Consider the following 26,025-nt stretch of genomic DNA (forward strand, 5'->3'; position numbering starts at 1 on the left):
TCCCCATGTAATTTGAAGCTCTATTATTACGTGCTTAAATGTTTAAGATTGATATGTTCTCTTGATCAACTTACCCTTTTAGTATTACAAAATGACCTCCTGAGTCCTTGGTAATACCCTTTGCTCTAAAGTCTTACTTATCTAAAATTAATATAGGCACTTCATATTTCTTTAAATTCACATTAGTAGGATATATCTTCTCCATCCTTTGAAATTAAAACTCTTTGTGTTTTTAAATTTTTTTTTTTTAAAGATTTTATTTATTTATTTGACAGAGAGATCACAAGCAGGCAGAGAGGCAGGCAGAGAGAGAGGAGGAAGCAGGCTCCCTGAGAGAGCAGAGAGCCCGATGCGGGGCTCGATCCCAGGACCCTGAGATCATGACCTGAGCCGAAGGCAGCGGCTTAACCCACTGAGCCACCCAGGCACCCCTGTGTTTTTAAATTTAAAGTGGGTTTGTTATAGGCAATATATAGCTGACTTTGGCTTTTAAAAAATCCAATTTGATGATCTCTGACTTTAAATTGAAGTATTTAGACTATTTACATTTAATGTGATTGATTTAGTTAGTTTACATCTATAACTTGCTGTTTCTTTTCTATTTGTCCCATCTGTTCTTTTTTCCATTTTCCTCACTTTCTATATTCTTTTGGATGAAATGGATACTTTCATGGCTCCATTTTATTTTATTTTTTCTATTGGCTTATTAGTTAGTTATAACCCTTTGTTTTGTGGTTTGGGGCTTAGAGCACACATATTTAATTGATTCGATCTACTTTCAAGTGATATCACACTTCTCATATAGTATGGTATAAAAATGTTATAATCATACACCTCTATTTTCCTCTCCTAATCTTCATGTTGCTGTTGCATATATTTTACTTTTACATATGTTGCAAACCTTATACTACATTGCTATTTGTTTTAGCAGCCAATTATTTTTAAAGGTATTTAAACAATAAGAATAAACCTTACATATTTCCCTCTCTAATAATCATTTCTTGTGTTCCCTATTCCTTTATATACATCTATATTCTATATTTCCATCTGGTATCATATACCTGAGGGATTTCCTTTAATATTTGTTGTAGTGCATCTCTTCTGGTGATGAGTTCTTTTAGTAGTTGTATGTTGGAAAAAAAAATCATTATTTCACCTTCATTTTTAAAAGAAAAACAAATGGGTTAGAGGTCGAGATTGATATCTTTTTCTCTGAGTACTTGCACTGTTTCCAATGAAAAATCTGCAGTCTTCTTTATTTTATTTCTCAGTTACGTATCAAGTCTGCTGTCTCCACATGCTGTATGGTTTTTTATTATTGGTTTTAAAAAATTTAATTATGAGGTACCTTCATATATTCTTATGCATGTTTCTTGTGTTTAGAGTTGATTGAGCCTCCTGGACATGTGGGTTTATAGTTTTCATCAAATTTGGACAATTTTCAGCCATTATTTCTTCAAATATTTGCCTCTCCTCTCCTGCATGACTTAAATTACTTGTGTATTAGGCAGTTTCAAGTTGTCCATTGCTCACAATGTTATTTTTTAGTTCTCTTTTTTATTTGTGCTTTGTTTTGGATAGTCTTTATTGCTGTTTTTCCAAGTTCACTAATTTTTTCTCTACAACGTTTATTGTTGTTAATCTCATTCAGTATATTTTTATTTTAGACATTGCAGTTTTCATTTACAGATGTTTCATTTGGATCCATTTACATCTTTCATGTCTTTACTTAACATTTGGAACATAAGGAGTATATTTCTATAACTGTTTAATATCCTTGTTTACTAATTAGAACTTATGTACCAGTTCTTGTTGAGTTTTGATTCATTTAAATCCTTTTTATGTTGTTTGGTTGTTTTTTTTTTTTTTTTTTTTTTTTGCATGGCTGGTAATATTTTATTAGAGGCCAGCTATTGTGAATTTTCCATTGTTATAGGTTAGATATTTCTGTACTTCTATAACTATTCTTGAGTTTTTGCTACATGCAGTTGTGTTACTTAGAGACATTTTGATCCTTTTAGTTCCTGCTTTTAAGATTTTTTTTTTTTCTTTAGGTGATACAGTGTCAATCTAGGGCCAAATATTCTTCACTAATGAGGCCAGGACTTCCGCACTCAACCCAATGTCCTTTGAAATCTGATGTTATCCAGTCTCATGGGGGGAAAAAACAGACATTATTCTCAGGCATTATTACTTCTATTCTTTTTTTGGGTGGTCCTTTCTTGAGGCTTGGGTAGATTCTTCCATTCATTAACTAATCAGTACTCAGCTGAATGCTTGAGAGGGACTCTCTGAAGTTCTTTGTAGTTCTCTCTGTTAATCATTCTCTCCTCTTCAGTAGTCTTTCCTGTGAACTCTAGATACCATTGTCTCCCCAAACTCTTAGTTCCATCACCTTAGTTTTGGGAGTCCATAGGCTCCATCTGCCTTCTCTTGCCCTATGTTCTGTGCAGGATATTCTTTTAAATTGGCATGCTAAGGCAATTTTAAGATTCAGCTCATTTGTCTTCCTACTCTTAAGAATCACTGTACTTAGTTGCCTGATATCCAATGTTATTAAATCAATTGACTTATATATTTGTCCATTTTTGTTGTCTGATGTAGGAAGTCCAGTCCCTTCTATTCCATCCTGGTTGTAAGTGGTAGCCTTCCTCAGTAGATCTGAAACTTTAGTGTGCCATTCCTGAAGCTTTTTATAATTATTTCCTAATCCTATTCAAGAAGATAATTTTTAAAAATATAAAAGTTCATTAGACTAAACATATATAAAATATTTTCATATTAAAAGTATTAAAATTAAAGTAAGTCCCAATGACCAGTTATAAAATTTCACATTAGTTTAAAATATCTTGACATACTCTTTGCATGTGTGAATTTAAAAATCATAATACATTAGAGTAACAAAAGTAAATCTATTCAGCTTTCCTTAGAAAATATGACAGAATAGCTAAAATGATGGAAACTGCAGCAAACATCATAGTTTTAATTAAATTTAATTCAACATACTTAGTATTTTTAATACTAACCCTCCATAAGTTAGAAACATTAAAAACTGTTTTCATATAAATTCAAATTTTGTGAAACAATGCACACAGTAACACAGAATATATGCACCCATATTTCATTGATCTAATAGTACCATACTAAAAGAGACAATATTAGACATACTGAAATAATAAATCACTATATTTCAACAAATGGTTTTTAATACCAAAATAATAAAGATGTAAACATGGAAATACTGGAAAAGTACTACAGGCAGAAAAAAGAAGCTACTAACATTTTGTTCAGGAATTTAACATATGCACAATAACCAGACAAAGCACAAAACAACAAAACCAATTAAACTGTGCATATGAATACATGCATTTAACACTGTGCATGCTAAAATTTACCTGAAATATATGAACATAAGGCTTTATCTGGAAAAAAAATGTTAAAATAATGTCAAAAATACATTTAAAAATCATTATATGTAATAGGGATATTGAAATCTAATCTCCACTTTATAGTACAGACTGTATTTTAATATTTTTGTTATAAAATAAAAAAGGCATACTAATTTGGGATAAAATAAGATAGAAAGACACATCATATCTGAATTAGTAAAAAATCCAAGTATGTTAGCAGAAATTCTGATTAAATGAAATCGTTACAGGCTAAGAGAAGGTACATAAAATAAAAAATTAATAATAGACCTGCCTGCATATTAATGGCAATCAATTTTATCTAATAATACATGGTTATATAACAAACCATGAAATGTAAGTGGTATTGGTTCCACAAAGAAATTTAGCATGCAGTAAACAACTAATGAGCTTAAATTGAAGGAATCTTAGAAAAACACTATGATTTCGGAGTCCTTGATTTTGAAAAAGTATATTTTAAAATTGATTTCTTTTAGAGGAAGAACAATTTGAAAATTTTCAGGGAACAAGTTATTTTGATATGCTCACTTGATAAAAATGAATATATAGAAAGAGAAATTGTCACAAATAAGTTAACAGAATACAAATTAGTTATATTTTTTCTATATAAATATTTATAAGGTTTTAAAAGGTAGGAAAATATTAATAAGTTGTTTTCACATTGAAAGACAAGTAAATTTTCATATGAATATCATTAGAAATTTAAGGGAATGTATGAACTATCATGCCATAAGAATACCAAAGAAATGTAAATATGCCCTAATATCTGGAAAAATGTAAATATTTATCCTGACACATCTAAATCATTAGCCCAAAGATAGTAAGTCACAGGGAAATAAAATAACAGATACAAAGGCTATCACAGAAACTTAGTTTCTAATGTTCATATGAAAGATTTAAAATTTGAATGAAATTATTCTGGGCTTTATTTAACAAACAGAGAAGTAGGATATTTGACAATATTTTACATGATTTATTTGTCTGATTAGTAATCTATACAGTGGTGGAATTATATAAAGTATTTGGGGGAAAAATTACTATTCTAACCACTGTGTAGGAACTTCTGAGGTTAGAGTATAACTGTAGGAATTCGAAAAAAAATTGTAGAGTTGAATTTTATAAATATTGTAACATTTATCTGGACATACGTCCATAAACACAAGAAAAGCTGCATCAACTAGCTTAAACTAGAACATAAAAAAGCAACAACATAAACTTTCAGGTTTGACCAACACTAACCCCACCACTTCATTTATCAGGTTACCAAGTTACCTTCCACCATTTTCATTTAAAAGAAATTTCATACATTTACCATATATTTTTAAAACCCACTGTTACTTTTTTCTGAGTTTCCTTCCATTGTTTTCATGTACAGCTTGTTTAAATACTCACTGGGTGTTATATGCAACTGAATAATTAAACATTACATCAAAAACTAATGATGTACTTTATCCTGGCTAATTGAACATAATTATAAAAAATTTTTAAAAAACAGTTGAATAAAATAAATTACTATTAACAATAAATAAAAATAAAAATAAATTGATTATTTTCCAATGTGAAGAAAATAAATACTCATGTATATTTTTCTAGCCTTTTAACATTTTTACTTATTATACTTAAATTTCATTAAATCTAAAATTAATTTTGACATACTATATAAGGAAGTGGTATGCTGGTAAATGTTTAACAACTATCCATCTGGAGAAGAAAAACCTTGATTTGTAGTATTTGTAAATTTCCACAATGTAAATACTCCCAGATAGCCAATTCAAGCTACCAATGTCAATCTGTGAAGAGAAGAAATGTGCACAACTGGCTCTAGTTCCAGCATACCATCAGAAACAGAATTATTAACCATACTAAAGTTAAAATACAATAGTAGAAGAAATCCTAGGTAAAGTCACAAACATAAACTGAAAAATGAGACGACTGAAGATGCTTTAAGATGTCAAAAATTCTTATATCACAAAGGAAAGGAAAACTCTGAGAGTAATAATAATAAAGAATCTCAACATCCAAAAAATAGACAATGAAAATAACAAAAGAAGAGAAAAGTTATAACAATCTTTCTAAATGAGAAAAAAAGTAGAATAAAAGTAATATAAAGAAAAAGAATTTGTCTAATCAATAGAGCACACATGTATATAATTGATAGTACAAAACTGTCTTACGAAGAGGTGATCACAAGACATGTAGCAAAAAGTTATAGGAAAAGTGTAACAGAAAAGTGTTACACAGTTAATAAATAAAATTATCATGTTACAAATTGAAGTAAATGTCTACATTGAAATCGTATTTTACATACTGAAACAATTAACAATTTTACCAGTTTTATAATTCTTCATAGATATCTTTGTATCATGTTAAATACTTTTTATTAAAATATTCATAATGATGATATTCATGCTCATATTGATTTACACACATATGCAAATTAATGCTAATATAACATATCCAAACCCTAGAATTTAAATGGATAAATAGTAAAGGAAATATTTCAGTTGTGGTCTTCTTACTTTACGTCACTCTACTGTTGAGCTGTTTTATTTTTTTTAAAGATTTCATTTTTAAGTAATCTCTACACCCAACGTGGGGCTCAAACTTACAACTTTTAAAAATTAAAATTTCTACTCATTATTAAAAATTCACAATTTATAAAAACTTTTTAAATTGGAAAAAGGTATAAATATTTCAAGCTACTCAAGCTTACATTTTAATTGCAGGGATTTTAATAATAAATATTAAAAATACGTCCCAGATATACATATTTATATTTACAATCTATAATATACATATTTAACATAACCTTCCTGTAGCATATATATAATATTTTTTAAACAATGTATATATTTTGGCACAAACTGTGATGCTGAAAAATGTTGAAAGAGATTTTTATGAGGAGAGATAGGGAATTATTTACTCATTGTGACACTTATCAATTGGAAACCATTATGGTCATTGCTTAATTAGACCTTATGATCTAGATGCAAGCAAAGACATTTCTCTCCTAATTTTTTCCAATTCAGTTTACTGCTTTCCCAAATTTATCTCTAATATAAATATCATTTAACTTTCTTCAATTTCAAAATACATGAGGTTTCATTTATAAGCAAGGTAGGTATTTGTTTATATGGTATAATGAAAGGAAACCCCCCCTTAAAACATTTTTTCCCTCATGTTGCAACACATCAAGGAGAGGGAATACATCATGTTAAGACATTATTGTACTACTTCTTTTAGTCTTCTATCCTCAAATTATATTTAAAAATGGTAAATCTCATAATCCATAGCCTGCCACTCAATGCTTTCTACATATAAGTCTTAAACTATCTAGATTTTATGTCTTAAAATTTATTGTTATCATAGCATACTTAATAATTTATTTTTCTCACCTCTATTTATTGAAATCTTACTTATTCTTTTAAGCCCTAGCTAAAATGCTCATCACAGTTAGCAATATTCTCTAATACCTTCACGTAAGGTTACAATTTTAGTTTTATAACTTTCCTATCTATATATAATAAAAAATTATACAAGTTCCAAAATTATGGCATGATCATGTACTGAGATATAAATTATGCTTTATTATTCTTACATTTTTATATTTTAAAGAGGTGGCAAGTTTTTTTTGTGTTTCTTTTAACTAGGGAAATTAATGTTTCCAGTTGAAAAGAAAAATGACATATAGAACTTTACTTTCCATACTCTAGGCTTATTAAGGAGATTTTGCTAGAGGAGAGAAATAAGAAAGGAGTGTAGAGGGGGCAGAGAAAGGAGGAAAGCACTGCTGAAGGCCAATATTCCTCAGAATTAGTAAGGGGACAATGATTAGAGAGCTTTGTGAATAATAGGGAACCAGGCTCTAGGAACTCTCTACAGTCCAGTGATATTTTAGGATTCTGGGATGGTAGCTCCATGATCAAGCTGGATTCTAAGGCCCAAAGAACTAGCATTAGTAAAAATTTCTATGCATAGACCTAGATTCAAATAGGACAAATCAATGAAGCTCTAGAAGGATTAAAAATTAATGGGTCTTTTCTGAATATTTTCCTTTTTTAAGGCTTCCTAGAACCTCCATTAAGAGATGCGAGTAGGTAAGGAGAAGGAAAATTGATATTTGACTGGAAACATAGATACCTAAGTAAAATTAAATATAGCTTTTGAAAAAAATGTGTATTTTACATGTAAGTTTGTGAATAAGAGTTTTATTGATATCTAAATATCATGTATCTTTGAATCAATCACAAGCACCATAACAAGTAACTAAATATTTGTGGATATAAGTAAAATAATGTGAATTTCAAAAGAAAGCAAGAAAATAAAAAATAAACAATATTGTGTAAAATATTAATCACAATTTGTAAGAAATTACATTAAATATAAATGTATTAATTACTCCAATAAAAAATAAGTCTTGTCATAACGGATTTAAGAAGATGAACTTTCTATTGTTTTCAAAAGATAAACCTTAAATATAAGGACACAAAGAAGTGGAAAGCAAAAGAATTGAGAGAAATACACCACACAAAAAAATGTTAACCAAAGAAAAGCAGATATAGCATTACTAACACCAAGCAAAGAAGGCCTTAAGGAAAAAGCATGCCTAGATATAAAAAGACATATTATGTAATGATAAAATTATCAGTCTATTAGAAAAAGCATAACAATTTAGTTAGTATACACCCAATAACATAACTTCAAAATCCATTAAGCAAATAGTGACAAAATTAAAAGGAAAAAGTCCACAATCATACATAGAAGTGTTAACAACTCTCAATAACCAGTGGACTAGTCCGATTGAAAAAAAAAAAAAAAAAAAAGCAAACCCAGATTTGAACAACAAAACTGATAAACCTGAATAACTTGTAGAACATGTACAGAACTGTGACAAAATAAACATTCTTCTCAAGAACATTTGCCAAAATTGTTACACAAATCACCATAAAGAGAGTTAGTAATTTTAAAGATTCCAAATGATTCAAAGTATATATATTCTGATATGCCGGACAAAAATGAAAGAAAGAAAGAAAGAAACAAACAAACAAACCTTAGGGTTTGGAGAGTTAATAATACATGCCTAAATAACTGATAGGTAAATGAAAGCACCACAATAAATATTACATAAGTATTTTCTGAAGAAATGAGGAGAAACAAGCTATATCTAAGGAAAGTAAAAGAGAGATATAATAAGAACAAAAATTAGTGGAAAAGAAAAACAAATACAACCTAGAAAGTAAACAAAAGTTTTTTTGTGTGAAAGACTACTATAAGTCTGACCAAGAAAAACAAGAAAAGAAAAAGAAGAACATCACTACACATCCAATGGACATTAGCTAGATAAGAGACATTATTATGAGTAATTTCATGTAAATAATTTTTTTAATAGAAGAAATGTAAAAATTCCAAGACAAATCCAACTTAACAAAGCTGACACAAGTCACAAATTTTGAATAGTTCTAAATTTAGCAGAGAAACTGAAATTATAATTTAAAACCTACACACTAAGAAATTACCAACCTTAATGACTTAAATGGTGAATATGCCTAAAAATTTAAAGAATTAATACCAATAATGCAGAAATTCTCTCAAATAGAAAATAATGGTATACTTTCACTTTTTATGAAACCAGCACAACACTGAAATCCAAACTTGAAGAGTAAATAAGAGTAAATAAGACATCAAACAGAAAAAGAATAAATATTTCCTAGTACTTTTTTGAAGCCAGTATAGCATTGATAACAAAAGCTAATAAAAGACAATCTTTCCTTCTCATGACTATAGATGCAAAAATTCTAAATATAGTATCAGTAAATTGAAACCTGGGATAGATAAATTGATAACGCATCATGAGATACCTGAATTCATCACAGGAGTGGCTAGATTAACATTTGAAAATCAATGCAATATACCGTATTTGTAGAATAAAAGAGAAATATTATATGCGTATATCCATATATCTAGAAAAAATTGATACAATTCAATATGCATTCAGGATTTAAAACTTTTGTCAACCTAGGAATAAAACAGAACTTCCTGAATCTCAGTGTAGTGTAAAAATTTAACACTAATTTAACAAAAATATCAACTATAATTGATAAATATTTAAAGCTTTTCCTAAGAACTGGGGAACAAAACATGGATGGCAACTTCTACTCAACAATACCACTTTGCTCAGCATTTTATGATAAGACCTTGCCAAAGCATTGAGTAAGAAAAAGGAAAGCAAGGTATAACAATTTGAAAGAAAGAGGAGAAATTGTCATTATTCACAGGTAACATAATATTGTACATCAAAACTCAAAATAATGTATGAAAATGTTATTAGAATTCAATGAATAATGAATAATAATAACTTTTATTTCTTAATATCAACATCCACTTAAGTCAAATCCCTAGTCACCGATATAGTAAAGATATAAAATCTTTGCATTGAAACCTATTAAAATATTACTTAGAGATACAACAGATTCATAGAGTGGAATTCTCCTCACTCCCTGGAGAGATTTCAGTTCTCCCCAAAATGATGAATGTAATTTGAATCAAAATTCCTGAAGGGTATTTATGAAAAATGATCATTTGATACTCAATTTGTTGATTAAGAGCAAAAAAATAAGAATGTTAACAATGACCTTAAAGAAGAACAAAGCTGGGTTAGTTACACTTCCAGATATCACAATTTAGAGCTACAGTCATTAAGATACTTTGGTATTGACACAAGAATAGAAAAGTTGCCTAATTGAAAGAAATAGACTTCAAAAAGTTAACCAAAGGCATGTGGCTTTTTAAATAAATGTACTGGACCAAGTGGACATCCAAAGGGTTAAGAATGAATTTTGATCCCTACCTCACACAATATACAAAACTCAATTCCAAATGAGTTGTAGATTCAACAAGCAGAATAAAGCACTATTCTAGAAGAAAACATATAAACTTGACCTCAAAGAAGACAAAGATATTTTCATACAGATCACACCAACACACTAACACCAAAGAAAAAATTGGAAAACTAAAATACATCAACATTAAAAATTTCTGTTGATTAAAAGATCTCATTTAAGAGTGGAAAGGCAAATCAAAAAGTAAAATACATTTGCAATATATTTATGCTATAAAGAATTCAAACTTATAATTTAAAAAAAAAAACCTCATAAAGCAATAAGAAAAGATAGAACCCAAATGAAAAATGGGCTAAAAATTTGAGTAGGCTCTTCCTAAAAGAGGATATCTAAATGGTCTATTAACCTATGAAAAGATCATTAGAGAAATGCAAATTATAGCCACAGTGAGGTAACACTGAACATCCACATGAATGGTAGTGAAAGTAAAACTACCAAAAACAAGTAATGATGTGGAAAAACTTAAACCCTCAACACTACTGTAGGAAGTACAAATTGGTATGGTTTTTTACTGTAGGATGTAAAATGGGTATAGTTTGAGAAACTGTTTAATAATATCTACTGCATTTGAATATGAGCATAGCCTATTACCCATTGATTCTACTACCAGGTATATTCAAAGCAAAAATGAACACATATGATTACAAAAGGGCATGTATGAGAAATTTCATAGCAGCACTAGTAGGAATGGCCCAAATCTGAAAGCAAACTATTAGTCAACTGGCATAAATTCTTGGATATTTAGAGAAAGGAATTGTGTATAGCAATGAAAATAAGTTAACTGCAATTAATTGCAACAATATTGATAAACCTCACAAACATCTTGGTAAGAAAAAAAAAGCCAGATGTGAAAGAATAAAATATTTGTAATTCCAATTTTATAAAATTCCTATGTATGTGTGAGTATTCCATTTACATGAAGTTAAAAATAAGCAAAACTATTTTGTGGTACTTGACCTTGGCAAGAAGAATACTTACTAGAAGAGAGCAAGAGGGAGGCTGGTGATGTTCTTTTTCTTGATGTGGGTGCTACTTATATGGTTTCTGGTACTTTGTGAAAATTCACTCGGGGGCATATTTATGATTTATACACATTTCTGTATAGATGCTATACTTCAGTAAAAAGTTTACTAAAAATGTAGAGTTCTGCTTCTGGGAATGACAGAGTAACTTATATTAGACTAACTCTCCTGCCAGTAATAATTGCAGATATTGGACAAATATTTTAACAAAAACTGTTTAAAGACACCAGACAACAAACAGATGCAGGCAGAAATTGGTGCATGGCCCTTGAAATAAGAAAAGCACATACTGAAACAGCTTTTCTCCTAAGGGCCTTCCCGGTTTGGTGCCCTGCAGAGGTGCTATAGCTCAAGAAAAAAGTTTCATTCTTACATGGCTGAAGAGCCAGCGGTCAGAATTCAGAGTTTTCAGAGCAGCTAGAATTATAAGGAAAATCCTGGAAAAGAGGGAGCCAGAAAAGGGGAGGCACAAAATTTACATACAACAGCCCCCTAAATCCTTCCCTAAATTGTAAACTGCAGAGGGAAAAACAAGAAGAAAGCCACAGCTGGAAAGCTAAAAGAGATGCAACTTCTTGATGCACAGGGACACAGAGTCTGGAGTTTAAGTCCAGTGATATCATGGGATTTTGGCCAATATCTTGGACTTTGCCTGGGAAGTTCACACATTAGGAATGAAAACCACAATCCAGACTAAGGACTATGCTTTAGAACTAAGGAAGAACCAAAATAGAATTGCCTTAACATATCCTTCATATGTTTTAGGTGATCCTTCAATAATTTCACTGTCTACCAAAATAAAAGCCAACATTTTTCCAAATCCAGAGCCTCTAAAAGGTAGGAAACACAATGTCCAGTATACAATAAAAAATTATTATATATGTAAAACACATGGAATGTGATCCAGAATCAAAGGAAAAAATCAGAAATATAAGTAGACCCACAGAAGACTAAGATATTGCAGTTAGCAGATTTTAAAATAAATATTATAAATGTATGTGAGAATTCCCAGGATTACACACACACATACATTATATATAAATACAATATAGATACTGAACATACATGTATGTACATTACACACACACATGTACAGCTATGTACATATGTATGTATATATGTAATGCTATGGATTTCCATACATTTACATATGTGTATACATGTGATCCTGTAAATTATTAATATATTTATACACATAGACATCATATATGTATATAATATTATCCACACAGGGATATAATAAAAAGAGGAATTTCAGGAAGGATATAGGTAGTTCTAAGAAAACCAAATGTAAATTTTAAAATGAAAAATACATTTTTGCTAAAACAATTCGTAGTATGAATTTCAGAGAAATTGGACACTGTAGAAGAAAATACCAGTAACTTAAAGACACGATAAGTAAAAATAATCAAAACTGAGTAAGAGAGGAAAAAGAAATTAAAAAATAAACAGAACTCAATAACCTGTAGAACAATGTTAAGAGATCTTTAAACATGTAACTGCAGTCCCAGAAAGAGATAAATAAGAGAATGGCATAGAAAATTAGAACATTGGCCAAAAAACATCTCAAATGGTTGAAATCTTGAGAAACTTACATGATGAAATCACATCTCTTTTACCTAACACCTCTCAAAACCATCATTTTGGTTTTGTCCCAATGATTTATTTCCATTCACTTTTCTAAAGATTTGTGGTTATGAGACTGTATAAAAATAGTAGATGTGAAGTTATCTATTTCAAAAAGTGAAAGGGTAATAATGTTACATTTTGCTAAATAAAGAATTAACATCTGAGATGTCAAAGAGATGAATCTGATTAAAATGGGACTAGGAAAAGAATAAAAGAACAAAAAAGAAAACTCTTTTTCATCTGTATAGTTCAAATTGTGATGAGAATGGTTAATAAGATACCAAGTAACAAATTTGTAAATGACTTTTGTCATGTTAAAAAGGAAAATATTCACTTAAGACACTATGCAACTTTAACTGAATGAGAGTAAGGAATATATAAAAATAAAAACTTATACATCAAAATATACCTTCAAAAATAATCTATGTGTCAAGAGAATAATGAAGAGTTTCTCACCAATGAATCAAAATAAAATTATGTGAATATGTGAGATATTTTACCATCTGTAAAAGCAATCTCACTTCTCTATTGAAAAATTTTAGTTATTTGAACATATGGCTCCAATCTTGCTCACAACTTTTTAAAAATGCTTAATTAATCACTCTTTGAAATATGCACATTTGGTAATGTCTAAATAACATCTGGGATAACAGTGGGTGAAAGTAGCCTGAAGTTAAAAATTATAGAAAATATTACTTTCATATTAAAATTTAATTTCTCATAATCTAATTTCTTTCAGACATGAGCAATGAGCATGTGGCCCTTTCTACAGATGTTTTAATACGTAGAACTCTCTTACTTTGCCACATACAGAAATACTGGTACAAGAAGAAGCTATCCATTTCAAATACCTTCACTAATTCCTTTACTAGGGAAACCATTCAAATGTTATAATCAAAGTTGCCTGGACTTCCATCTCAAAAAGAATTTAAAAAATATTTAAGTTAGCTATAAGATATATGCCATTATTATTAGAGTGCTTTTTAAAATATTTCCTTACATGTTTAAAATTATAAATCACTAAAGTCCATGGAAATGAAATAGTTTTTTGAATCATTTGAATCATTTGAATCTACAAATGTGAATTTGAATTTGAATCTACAAATAGATTAAAATAGGAAATCATGAGCAGAGAAAACAGAATTCCAACAATACCGATAAATATCCATATATATGTTCAATATATATATTGATATATATGTGTGTGTATATATGCGTGTGTATATATATATAGCTGTATATGTATATGTGTATATATACATATGTATATATGTATATTAAATGCTATATATGTATATATGTACATATATACATATATGTATATATAATAGCCTCAGCTCACAGCCTGAGAGATGGAGTTACCAACATATTCTATTATGTGAATGTAGAGAAGAAATGAGGGATTATTATATATTTTTGATGATAACTATTCATGCATACGTTTCATCAAATATGTTAATGATCATGATCTTTAACCAAATATGACATAAACGCAATATTTACTCTTTCCATGAAAAAAAAAAACAACAACAAACAAACCCTTAAGGAGGTCATTCTTATGAATGAATTTTTTAAATAATTAATGTTTACTTATACGTACCTTAACTTGAACTTGACATTGATGAGCAATATATCCTCAGCCAATAGTAATGTCTTTAACCTTCTATTTCTAAGTGTTATCTCCTAATCTTCATTTCCTTTATTATATGTACACGTTTTTATTTATCTTCAGTGTTACACATTACTAATAAAATATGATTACATTGTAGATGCAAAACACCAATTTTTACCATATGTTCGAATACTGAAAATTTATTTTATCAGAGGTTAGTTGGTAGGTAGTGACAAGACTGAATGGTGCAACGTGAAACCATATTACCCATGAGTGAATTTAATACTATTAATGATTAAGTAGCAGAGGAGCTATTTGGGAAATGATTAAATATTAAAAGCTATAAACTTAACTAAATCAAATTAATTGCATGAAAATCTATGATACATGTAGCTAACTAGAAAGAGTCCATCCTCATTGTTCTTCCACTATTCTTAATTCACTGGGGAGGAAAAAAGTAATGCAAATTGTTGGTAGATCTAAGAGTTTAGATATTAAGATTCTGTAATAGCAACTGGAGTAAGTATTAGTAGCAACCTATAAACAAACTATAAGAATTAGTATGAAATGGTTTGTATTAGTAAACTTCGTGTAGTAACCCATGATCTTACCCTGTGATTTAGAGAGAAGTACTTGGGTGGATTACAGTGACCCAAAAGAATACACTTTTGTATGACTCCACATAAAATGACTCCACATAAAATTCATAGTAGTGTAATTATTACAACAAGAGATGTTGTAAAGGCAATTGCAAATAACTGTGGGTAAATGTTTACTCTATGGAGAAGCTGAAAAAAGTGAGTGCTGTAAAATTAGTGTTTAAATAATGAGAGACTGTAACTAGTGGAAATAAAATTCTAGTCATCAGAGACATTATTTTAAAAAAGAGTAAAGTTAATTCTCTAGGCTTTCTTATGACTAAATATCCCATAAGACCTATCCTTTCTTCTAATTCTCTATTCATCAAATAGCCTTCTGATATATAATTTAGTCCTCTATTCAGCAGGGAGAATGTGATCCACGTAGACCAGAGTCATTTGTTATGTTGCCAAATACATTTCCCATGATTGATAAATGACATGCCTTTTGTGCTTATAAATGTACACTTCTGAAATTTGGTTAATGTCAATCAATTCTCCATTACTGCACAAAAAAATGTTGCTAAGCCTGGAAAATGCTGACTCCATGAAGATAAAATTATCCCATGAATACTACACAAAGAAGTGAGTAGACACCTCCCCCTTTTAATAATAGACTCATCAAGAAAACAAATTAGATTTGTAGGAACAACAAACCAATAATGCCACTTTTCAGTCTAGAAAACATTTCCATATTTCTTTTAAGATTCTCTGAATTGATCAAATTCTATTTGATATTTTGGACTATGTATAATTCAGGGTAAAATGCAAACACTAATGATAATAATAACAACAATAATCACATCAGTTTATATTCCCGAGAATATTTAACTTTTATAAACGAGGACAGTGAATTAGAGAGAGAACCTACTTGAAGTCATATGCCTCTTAAGTGAGAGAATCAAACTTTAAACCCATGTTTGTTTGACTAATACTCATGGTCATGGTTTCAACCACTATACTATACTTGTCATCCTATATATTTATCAAATAGTTAGCATAATGAAGATGGAAATCATAATTTCAGACATGTAGAGCTACCTGACCAAATTTTACTATAGTTGCTATCTCATTTCTATGTACATTTCCAACAGCCAAAATTAAAACATAACTGTGGGGTCATACCATGACAAATGAATGCTTTAAGTATAACCTCATTTTAGTGTATCAATTTAAAACCATCAGTAGCTATGAAAACACTAATAGATGCCTGTTAATACCCATAATGGGATCTTCAAATTCTATGTCATATATGTATATCATTTAAGGTCATTCATAATGGTCTGATAAATCTCACTGAAAACTTACTTTGCAACCTCCTTGTTGGGCTCTCTCCATGCAGCTGTCGTCGTGGCATATATGGAGAAGGGTGGGGAAGTGGTAATGAAGAAACATCATGGGTCTGAAGTTTGTACCAATGTGGCTCATCATCTAATAATGCTGTTTCTAATTCAATTAAAATCTACAAAGCCAAGAGACAAAAGAACATTATATATCCACAACATAGAAACTCTCTTAAATGGTCTCATAACTTTTATAATAATGATAATAATAATGCTGTTGGTCAAAAACAATGTTATGTTACAAAATTGTCCATATATTTTGACAATAACTAAATAAAAGTTAAATATGCATAACTTCTTACTGACTTAAAAGTTTTAAATATCTAAATTTTTTATAGACCTCTGACTACCCACCTACTGTTAAATTTGCCATTACATAAAGATAGTACAAAAAAGGAAAAAAAAAATACAGGCCAATATCTCTGATAAACACAGATGTAAAAATTCTCAACAAAGTACTAGCAAACTAAATCCAAAAATACACTAAAAAAATCATTCACCACAATCAAGTGGGATTTATTCCTGGGATACAGGGTGGTTCAATATACACCAATCAATGTGATATATCATATCAATAAGAGAAAGGATAAAAACCATATGATCATTTCAGTAGATGCAGGAAACCATTTGACAAAGTACATTCATGACAAAAACCCTAAACAAAGTAGGTTTAGAGGGAACATACTTCAACATAATAAAGGCCATATAGGAAAAACCCACAGCTAACATCATATTCAAAGGTGAAAAACTGAAAACTTTTCCCCTAAAATCAAAAAAAAGATGAAGATGTCTACTCTCACCACTATTATTCAACATAGTACCAGAAGTCCCAGCCACAACACTCAGTCAAAAAAAAGAAGTAAAAGGCATCAAAATTGGTAAGGAAGAAGCAAAATTTTTACTATTTGCAGAGGACATGACATTATATACAGGAAACCCTAAAGACTCAGCCAAAAAAACTACTAGAATGGATAAATGAATTCAGCAAGGTCACAGAATAGAAAATTAAAAATCTGTTACATTTCTATACAATAATTATGAAGTAGTAGAAAAAGAAATTAAGAAAACCATCCTATTTACAATGGCACAAAAAATTAAAAAAACAAACAAACAAAAAAAAGAAACACCTAGGAGTAAACTTAACCAAGGAGATGAAAGACCTGTACTCTGAAACTATAAAACACATGAAAGAAACTGAAGATGAGACAAACAAATGGGAAGATATTCCACGCTTGTGCATTGGAAATTATTAAAACATCCCTATTACCCAAAGCAATCTACAGATTTAAGGCAACCTATCAAAATACCAACATTTTTCACAGAACTAATCATCCTAAAATTTATATGGAACCACAGAAGACTCCAATAACCAAAACAATCTTGAAAAAGAAAAACAAAACTGGAGGTATCACAATCCCAGATTTCAAGATATAGTAATCAAAACAGTACAGTGCTGGCACAAAAATAGATACAGAGATGAATGGAACAGAATGGAAAGTCCAGAAATCAACCCACAATTATGTAGTCAATTAATCTTCAACAAAGGAAGCAAGAATATGTAACAGGAAAACTACAGTCTCTTCAACAAATGATGTTGGAAAAACTGGACATCTACATGCAAAGAATTAAACTGGACCACTTTTTTACACAAACTCAAAATGGATTAAAGACTTAAATGAGACCTGAAACCACAAAAATCCTGGAGAAGAGCACAGGCAGTAATTTCTCTGACATGAGCCATAGCAACATTTTTCTAAATAAGTCTCTTAAGGCAAGAGAAACAAAAGCAAAAATAAACTATTGGGACTACATTAAAAGAGAAAGCTTTTCACAACAAAGGAAACATTCAACAAAACAACAAGGTAACCCATTGGGTGGGAGAAGATATTTACAAATGGTATACTTTTAATATCATTTAATTGATTGACTAATTAACTGAGTGATTGATTAATTTAACTAATCCTTTTAATTAATCAGGGGATCTTTATTAATCCCTTAGTTAAAGGGATTAATATTAAAGATATATAAAGAATTTCTGTAATTCAACACCAAAACAATCAAAAAATCCATTTTAAAAACTGGGCAGATGCTACGGTGAGTGCTGTGAAGTGTGTAAACCTGGGATACTACATTATATACATTATATACATTATATGTTTATAAAAAAATAAAAATAAGTAAATAAATAAAAACTGGGCAGAAGACAAGAGCAGACATTTTTCCAAAGAAGACACCCAGCTAATGGACACAAAAAAAGATCACTAACATCATTAATCATCAGGGAAATGCAAATTTGTCATTACAGAAATAATGCTTATTACTACAAGTCTGTAATAACTACCATTTGTATATTATTTGGTAATTGAAAAAAATTTTATTTACACTTATTAATTTAACCTTTACGAAAATTTTTAAATGGGGAGACAAAACCGAATGAGAAGCGTCTACTATACGTTAAGAACGATGTCATATGTTATCTTAATTCTCAGAAAAAAAACCTGCTAGATTGGTCTTATTCAACTTTTACAGATAAGGATACCAAAGCTAACAAAGGTTAAAAAAAACTGGTCTAAGTCCATACTAGCTGTTAAGTGAGAAAGGTGTAATATGAATCAAAGTCTGTCTTATTTAAAACTCTGTGTTCAATGTATCATGTCACTAAGAATTCAAAACAGGAAAGAAAGTGAAGAATGGATTTTTAATAGGAACCGTATGCTCATATGGATTTTATAATATGAATATTTAATAAATTTACAAAGGAAACCAGTCCACAGGAATAATGACTCTTTTATTCTTTTAGGGTCCTGTGCAAAGATGAGACCGTTTGTGATTATGTATATGAGAAATGCTGTGTGACGATAACTCACTCTTCAGCTCTGGTTGCTAAGCAGAACCGTATTAGCTGCCACAAATGCAATACATTTGTGAAATACAAACCAAACTTTCAGCATTCAACACTGAGATTTCTACAATAGGAATAAACACCTAAAAATTGTCCCAGATTATTTAGAAACCATTTTTTTAAGGCATCAATGTTTTGTCTTAGAGCAATAAATTCATTCCACGAAAGAAACGGTTTACTTTTTCAGATATTCAAATATATGATTTTACTGATAATCACATGAAAAAAAGTATTTAAGAGGACATGAATAGTCTCAGTTTTAAAATAATTCCAGATACCTCTCCTAAAAATTCACTTTCTTCCTCTCGAACTCGAGCTTGATCCCAGAGCGTAATCTCTAGCATTCGCTCCCTAAACTCTCTTCGGTGGACCGGGGAATAAATGAATGTTTGGTTCCATTTGGGTTCCAATGTTTTCTTTACTGTTTTAGTTCTTCTCTTGTTTTTATCACTATAAAAAAAAAGAATATAAAAACTTACATGAACCTTTAAGTTTTGACCTAAAAATTATTCATTTAAAATTTCTCAGGGAGTGAAGTCTTAGCACAAATATATTTATCATACATTATAAATATTATATCACTTAACTCCTACTAGAATTTATAAGTATATAACTTAATATAAAGTATATAATTTATAAGTATATAATTACATCACTTTATAAAGGCAATATTTCAATAAATCTGAAATCCTTCCATGATAATTAAAAACTTCACCTTTCTCAACATCTAAATAAAACCAGACTGAAAAACAGTAATTCTACATATTTTTAAACATATTGCCTTATCGGAATCCTTCAAAATGGCAATGAACCAATAACATTACATACAATACTCACTTAAACTACAGAAGTGTAATTGCACAAAAGTCTAATAAATTGTGACATTCACAACTTTTTATCCATATAGTTCAGCTGAGCAAATATAATTACATTTTATCAAGTTACTTTCTTGCATAAAGAAATACATACTTGCCCATCTGACAGTTACCAAGTCTTTAAAAGCACTGTAAAATTATTTTTTTTTCTTTTTTGGGGGGGAGGAGAGGTAAAGGGAGAGAGAGAACCCTAAGCAAGCTCCATGACCCGCAGGGCTCCTCACAGGGCTCCATCTCAGGACCCTAAGATCATGACTTGAGCTGAAATCAAGAATCAGCTGCTTAACTGAGCCACACATGTGCCCCTGTAAAATTATTTCTGTGTGAGGTAGCCATTATAACATTGGCTGGAAAAGGAAGCCTGCCATCCCTAACGGATGGGACTTCCAGCTAACAGGCTTCCATATTTTTAACTGCATATCTCTATCAAGTGAATGTTTTTGACAAAGCATCCCATTACATGCATATATAGTTACAAAATATATACATGTATTACTGTACTGTTTTACTAATATATTGTGTCAATTTGTGAATATACAAAGTTAGAAATTAAAAATAATTAGGTAATTATTTTTAGGTAATTATCAATTACCTAAAATTATATTAATTATAAAAAGAATCCGGTAATAAAAATACTTAGGTAAAAATTCAGAAAATCCAAATATTTTTTCCTGAACTCCAACAGACTGTCTCAGACATCCCCTGGGTGCATTCATTCCTTTTAGAGATCCCTACTCTAGCTTATTAGAGAGGACCAATGGTGGGATAGGAACAAAGAAAATCATCTAGGAAGAAAACATTAAGCTATCTAGAGAGCTTATTTGAACTGAGTAGACAATAAGGTCCAAGTAGAACTATATTAACTGCCACACATTCCCTCAGCACAACACAATTCTAAGACTTAGAATACAGGAAGCAGGGAGAACTAAGAAAGGATAGAGCATCTCTCCAACTTCTTCTCCTAGGTAAATACAGGGCTTAATGTTCAATACAGATTGGATTTAACCAATCAAAAGCACATATATTTCGACAGCTCATATATTTAATGTGGCAAAAAGCCATTTTAAAACAATGTATCTTTATTAATTTCTATTGTCTTGTTAGGAAAGTAACTTTGCAAACCCATGTAGGAAATTTTAACTCTCTTCCATGTTATGGAAAAGTTTTATAAATAAAAATAACTAAATAATAGAAAAAATAACAAGGGCTATGATTTATTCCTCCTGGCATCACCTCTCTTCATCTAAAAATTTCACAAATATTTATAAAGCACCTACGTATATTCCACACTTTAAAAAATTATGAGACCCTGTGAAGAGAGAAAGTTCCCTCCTTTAAAACCAGGAAGAAAGCATTTAGTGGGAGACTTGCTGTATAATTCAACAGTGGTTTATACTGCAATCCGAAAGGGAATGGAAAAATAAACCTTGATTTCCTCTTAAGGAGTGAAAAAAGTTCTCAGATAAAGAGGACTGTTTCAGAAGGGATTTCTATACTGGTAGGAGGGAGAGTAGATAATCACTGCAATTCCTCACCCACCCACCATGTACAATTAACATTTAATAAGGTAATTTAGTGTGTATTGAAGCACTAGTCCATGCAAAGAAACATGAAAAATTATCTTCAGCAAGCTAAAAAAATAAAAAGAAAGCAAATGAGGTTTTTTTTTTTTTTTTTTTTTTTTTTCCGAGAAGTATAACAAAAGTCTTCAAAATAAGATCAGGTTAAAAAGAGGGGGGCAACTTAGTAGGTGCAGCACGCAACTCTTGATCTTGAAGTTATGAGTTCGAGCCCCACATTGGGTATAGAGATTACTTAAAAATAAAATCTTTAAAACAAAGAGACAAACAAAATAAGATCAGGTTGTGTAAGTCAAACACTGAAAAATTGCTAAGAGTACTTAAAAACTAAGATCAATAGGCATGCTATTGAGATTTTTTTCTTAATAGCAGCCCAACAACAATAAATCATTGATCTCTAACAGCATCATTAACCTGTTAAGAATGGAAACTTTTTTTTTTTAATAAAATCCAACCTAAAGCCTTTTCATGCTACCAGTATTTTTGGTTTCCATTTACCACAGTAACTGTATGAAAAGACTTGCTGTGTTTACTTAAAATGAGAGAAAGAAATGTTTTTGACTGAAAACCAACTTTAGTTCAAGATATGAAAGAGTGTAAAGCACAACCAGCTTTTTTTTTTTAAGATTTTATTTATTTATTTGACAGAGAGAGAGATCACAAGTAGGCAGAGAGGCAGGCAAAGAGAGAGGGGGAAGCAGGCTCCCTGCTGAGCAGAGAGCCTGATGTGGGGCTCAATCCCAGAACCCTGAGATCATGACCTGAGCCGAAGTCAGAGGCTTAACCCACTGAGCCACCCAGGCTTCCCACCCAACTGCTTTTTAGAGTACACAGTTCATCACTTTAGAAAATAAAGTTTTGAATGGATTGACTGGCATAGTGACATTCCAATCTAAATCTCTTCAATGCAAGCTCACAAGTCCCTCCAGAATTCTTATCGATAAAAAGGCATCATTTTCCATGTTCACCTATTCAAATTGTTTTTCTCCCAGAAAAACTGTCACAAGAAATGAAATAATTCATACCCAAAGCATAAACGGTCCTTTATTTATTTATGTGTAAAAACTTGTATCAACAGGGGCGCCTGGGTGGCTCAGTGGGTTGAAGCCTCTGCCTTCGGCTCGGGTTGTGATCCCAGGGTCCTGGGATCGAGCCTCGCATCAGGCTCTCTGCTCCTTGGGGAGCCTGCTTTCTCCTCTCTCTCTCTCTCTGCCTGCCTCTCTGCCTGCTTGTGATCTCTGTCTGTCAAAAAAATAAATAAAATCTTTTTATAAATAAATAAATAAATAAAAATAAATTAAAAAAACTTGTATCAACAGAAAAAAAATTGATGATAATATAGCTGTTTCTGAGTTAGCCAAAGAATTCTCTTCTATATTTTAATTTTTATTTTGTGTGTGTGTGTGTTATGTTAGTCACCATACATCATTAGTTGTTGTTTTTTTTTATTTCTTTTCAGCGTAACAGAATTCGTTGTTTTTGCACCACACCCAGTGCTCCATGCAATACGTGCCCTCCTTAATACCCACCACCTGGCTCCCCCAACCTCCCACCCCCCGCCCCTTCAAAACCCTCAGATTGTTTTTCAGAGTCCATAGTCTCTCATGGTTCACCTCCCCTTCTAATTTCCCTAGTTTTTGAAGCAGTGTTCCAAGATTCATTGCTTACATACAACACCCAGTCCTCCATGCAATACGTGCCCTCCTCAGTATCCACGACTTTTTAAAGATAAAAACCCTGGGGCACCTGAATGGCTCAGTCAGTCAAGCATCTGCCTTCAACTCTGGTCATGCTCAGTTGGGGAGTCTGCTTCTCCCTCTTCCTCTGCTCCTGTGCTCTCTCACTTACTCTCTCTCAAATAAATAAAGATAAAACCCCAATACAACTTTATTAATTAATAAAGTAAGCAATAAACTTGCTCAAATATTCTTCAAATTCCTGATAGGTGACAAGGAGACAGCTGAGAAATTATTTGAGAATGAAATATTTAAATGTTTCCCACATTCTTTGGTGTTGAGAAAAGATTAAAAAAATGCCTTTAAATATTAAAGGAGTAGTGAGGGGGACCTTGCTTTCCATTTTAGATCTATCTGCTCAGAAAGGGGAAAGGGTATATAAAATAAAATAAAACTAAACAAAAATAGTCAATCAATAATAAATTCCAGAACTTGAAGGACTTTTATCATCTTCAAAAGTGGTTTTCTTCAAAGGCTGAGGGAGTAGAAACTGAAATTCTACGTGCACACAAGAACATAAATGGGAAGGCAGTGTTTCCTGCAGTTGTGATGGCGGCATTCTGAGAATGCTTGCACTAGAAACCATGCGTGCTCTGGGAAGCCAGGTGACGTGGCCTCCAGGATGGGAGGGTAATGTGCCTGTGAAATCCAGATCCAACCAAAGCTTGAGCTAGTTAAAAGCCCCAGTTATGAATATCCTCTTCTTCCTTTGCAGTTCAAAGTATACCCCTATCCAAAAGACAGCCTAAGTTGTGAGAAAACAGCTTTCTCCAAGGAAACTTCGTAAGATAAAATTATACGGCAAACAGTCTCTAATCGTTGTAGATGTGTCGGCACCTTGTCATGTTCACATATTTCACTTCAAAAGTATCAAAATGTAAGGCCTTTGTTAATTGTCTACTTCCTTGCGTTTATCCTTTTCTTTGAGAGATTGTTTTTCAGATGATACTTAGGCACTCAAATCTGATGACTTTCAACTTGAACTAAGTACATGGGGGCCCAGAATTGTGTAAACATGCTGAAGATTAGGCCTGTGCCAGGCCACTTGCAGCCTGAGAAAAAATGACCAGACCTTGAGAACACTCTGTCCTGGAAACGAGGGACACAAGAAGAGCTGGGGGAAAGGTCATCGGTGCCATTAATTCTTCCTCTTCTCATGATGTCTATCCAATAGTCTCTCTTATTTTTTTATGTTCCGGAGATTAAAAGTGATTAGATAATTTTTGAAAAGCTATTTTTCCAATCCTAATGTCTCTGTTTAAATTAGGGCAGAACAATATCATTTATGCTAATTAACATGGACACAAACCAAACCAATGATGCTTGAAGAAGCTGATTCTGGACATGGTGGTAAAGGTTTCTGGATGATATGGGGTGGGCAAATATAAAACACTCATTAATTTTATGGAATATAAAGAAATGATATCTTAGTATGAGGAGGTAGGCGTTGTAAAGGAATGTGATGAGTACATTCTGGTATCATTTCCAGCTTTTTGTTGCTGTAGATTGTGTTAAGAATGCACCTGATTTTAAAAACTGTAACTTTTAATGATTTTGATAAATGAAAATATACATCATTTAAGAATCCATACAATGGGGACACCTGAGTGGCTCAGTTGGTTGAGCGGCTGCCTTCCGCTCAGGTCATGATCCCAGCGTCCTGGGATCGAGTCCCACATTGGGCTCCTTGCTCAGCAGGAAGCCTGCTTCTCCCTCTGCCTCTGCCTGCCACTCTGTCTGCCTGTGCTCACTCTCTCTAACAAAAAAAAAAAAAAAAAAAAAAAAAAGAAAGAAAAATCCATACAATGTAAAATAAATATTCAATAAAATCATCTATGACATTTGATATGCATTTTAAAACAATCTTGAAGCACTCACTGTCACTGTTTTGAAGACTAATATGGATCATAAGAAAATATGAATCATGTGAATCATTTGAATCATTATACTTTGTTAAACTTCATAAATATCTGACTTGTGTGATATATAAAAATAAATAAGACCGAACTGAAACACCCACTGTTATTAACATTTCTTATTTATTTTCAAGAACATCTATTTTTGCTTCACATCCTTACCTTCTGTCTGGAAGAAAGTAAATTTTGACATAAGGATTCCTTGGCCTCCCATCTTCCCTGGAAGGGAGATCCTTTGCTCCCAGAATTGTAACTATTAATTGATGACCAACCTTGTCAAACCATAGTTTTATCTGAAAAGCAAAAATATTCATTTATCAGCTCAAACTTTTTTTTACCATAACATAATGTTTATATTTCCAATCTTTGTCCCACTCTCTTACATTTATGTGAGCACAGAATGTAAGTTCTACTTAGTAAGTTGCAGAGAGTTAAAATAAAAGGA

At 31.2% G+C, this 26,025-nt stretch overlaps 1 protein-coding gene across 35 annotated transcripts in view; it reads right to left on the reverse strand.

The window, feature by feature from the left end:
- LOC111146851 (regulating synaptic membrane exocytosis 2) overlaps nt 1–26,025 on the reverse strand; it is a 591,447-nt gene that overhangs the window by 251,345 nt on the left and 314,077 nt on the right. For 34 of the 35 annotated variants that reach the window (XM_022502578.1, XM_022502564.1, XM_022502568.1 and 31 more), the window contains 3 exons: nt 25,743–25,873; nt 19,752–19,923; nt 16,537–16,690 (listed from right to left, as the gene is read on the reverse strand). In XM_022502578.1, coding sequence (XP_022358286.1) covers nt 16,537–16,690; nt 19,752–19,923; nt 25,743–25,873 — 457 coding nt within the window. Of the gene's footprint in view, nt 1–3,395; nt 3,423–16,536; nt 16,691–19,751; nt 19,924–25,742; nt 25,874–26,025 lie in introns of all 35 variants that reach the window. The other variant, XM_022502558.1, reaches the window with a different exon arrangement.

This window comes from Enhydra lutris, unplaced genomic scaffold (assembly GCF_002288905.1).
Source record: "Enhydra lutris kenyoni isolate GAN:26980312 unplaced genomic scaffold, ASM228890v2 scaffoldscaffold14, whole genome shotgun sequence".
Lineage (NCBI taxonomy): Eukaryota > Metazoa > Chordata > Mammalia > Carnivora > Mustelidae > Enhydra > Enhydra lutris.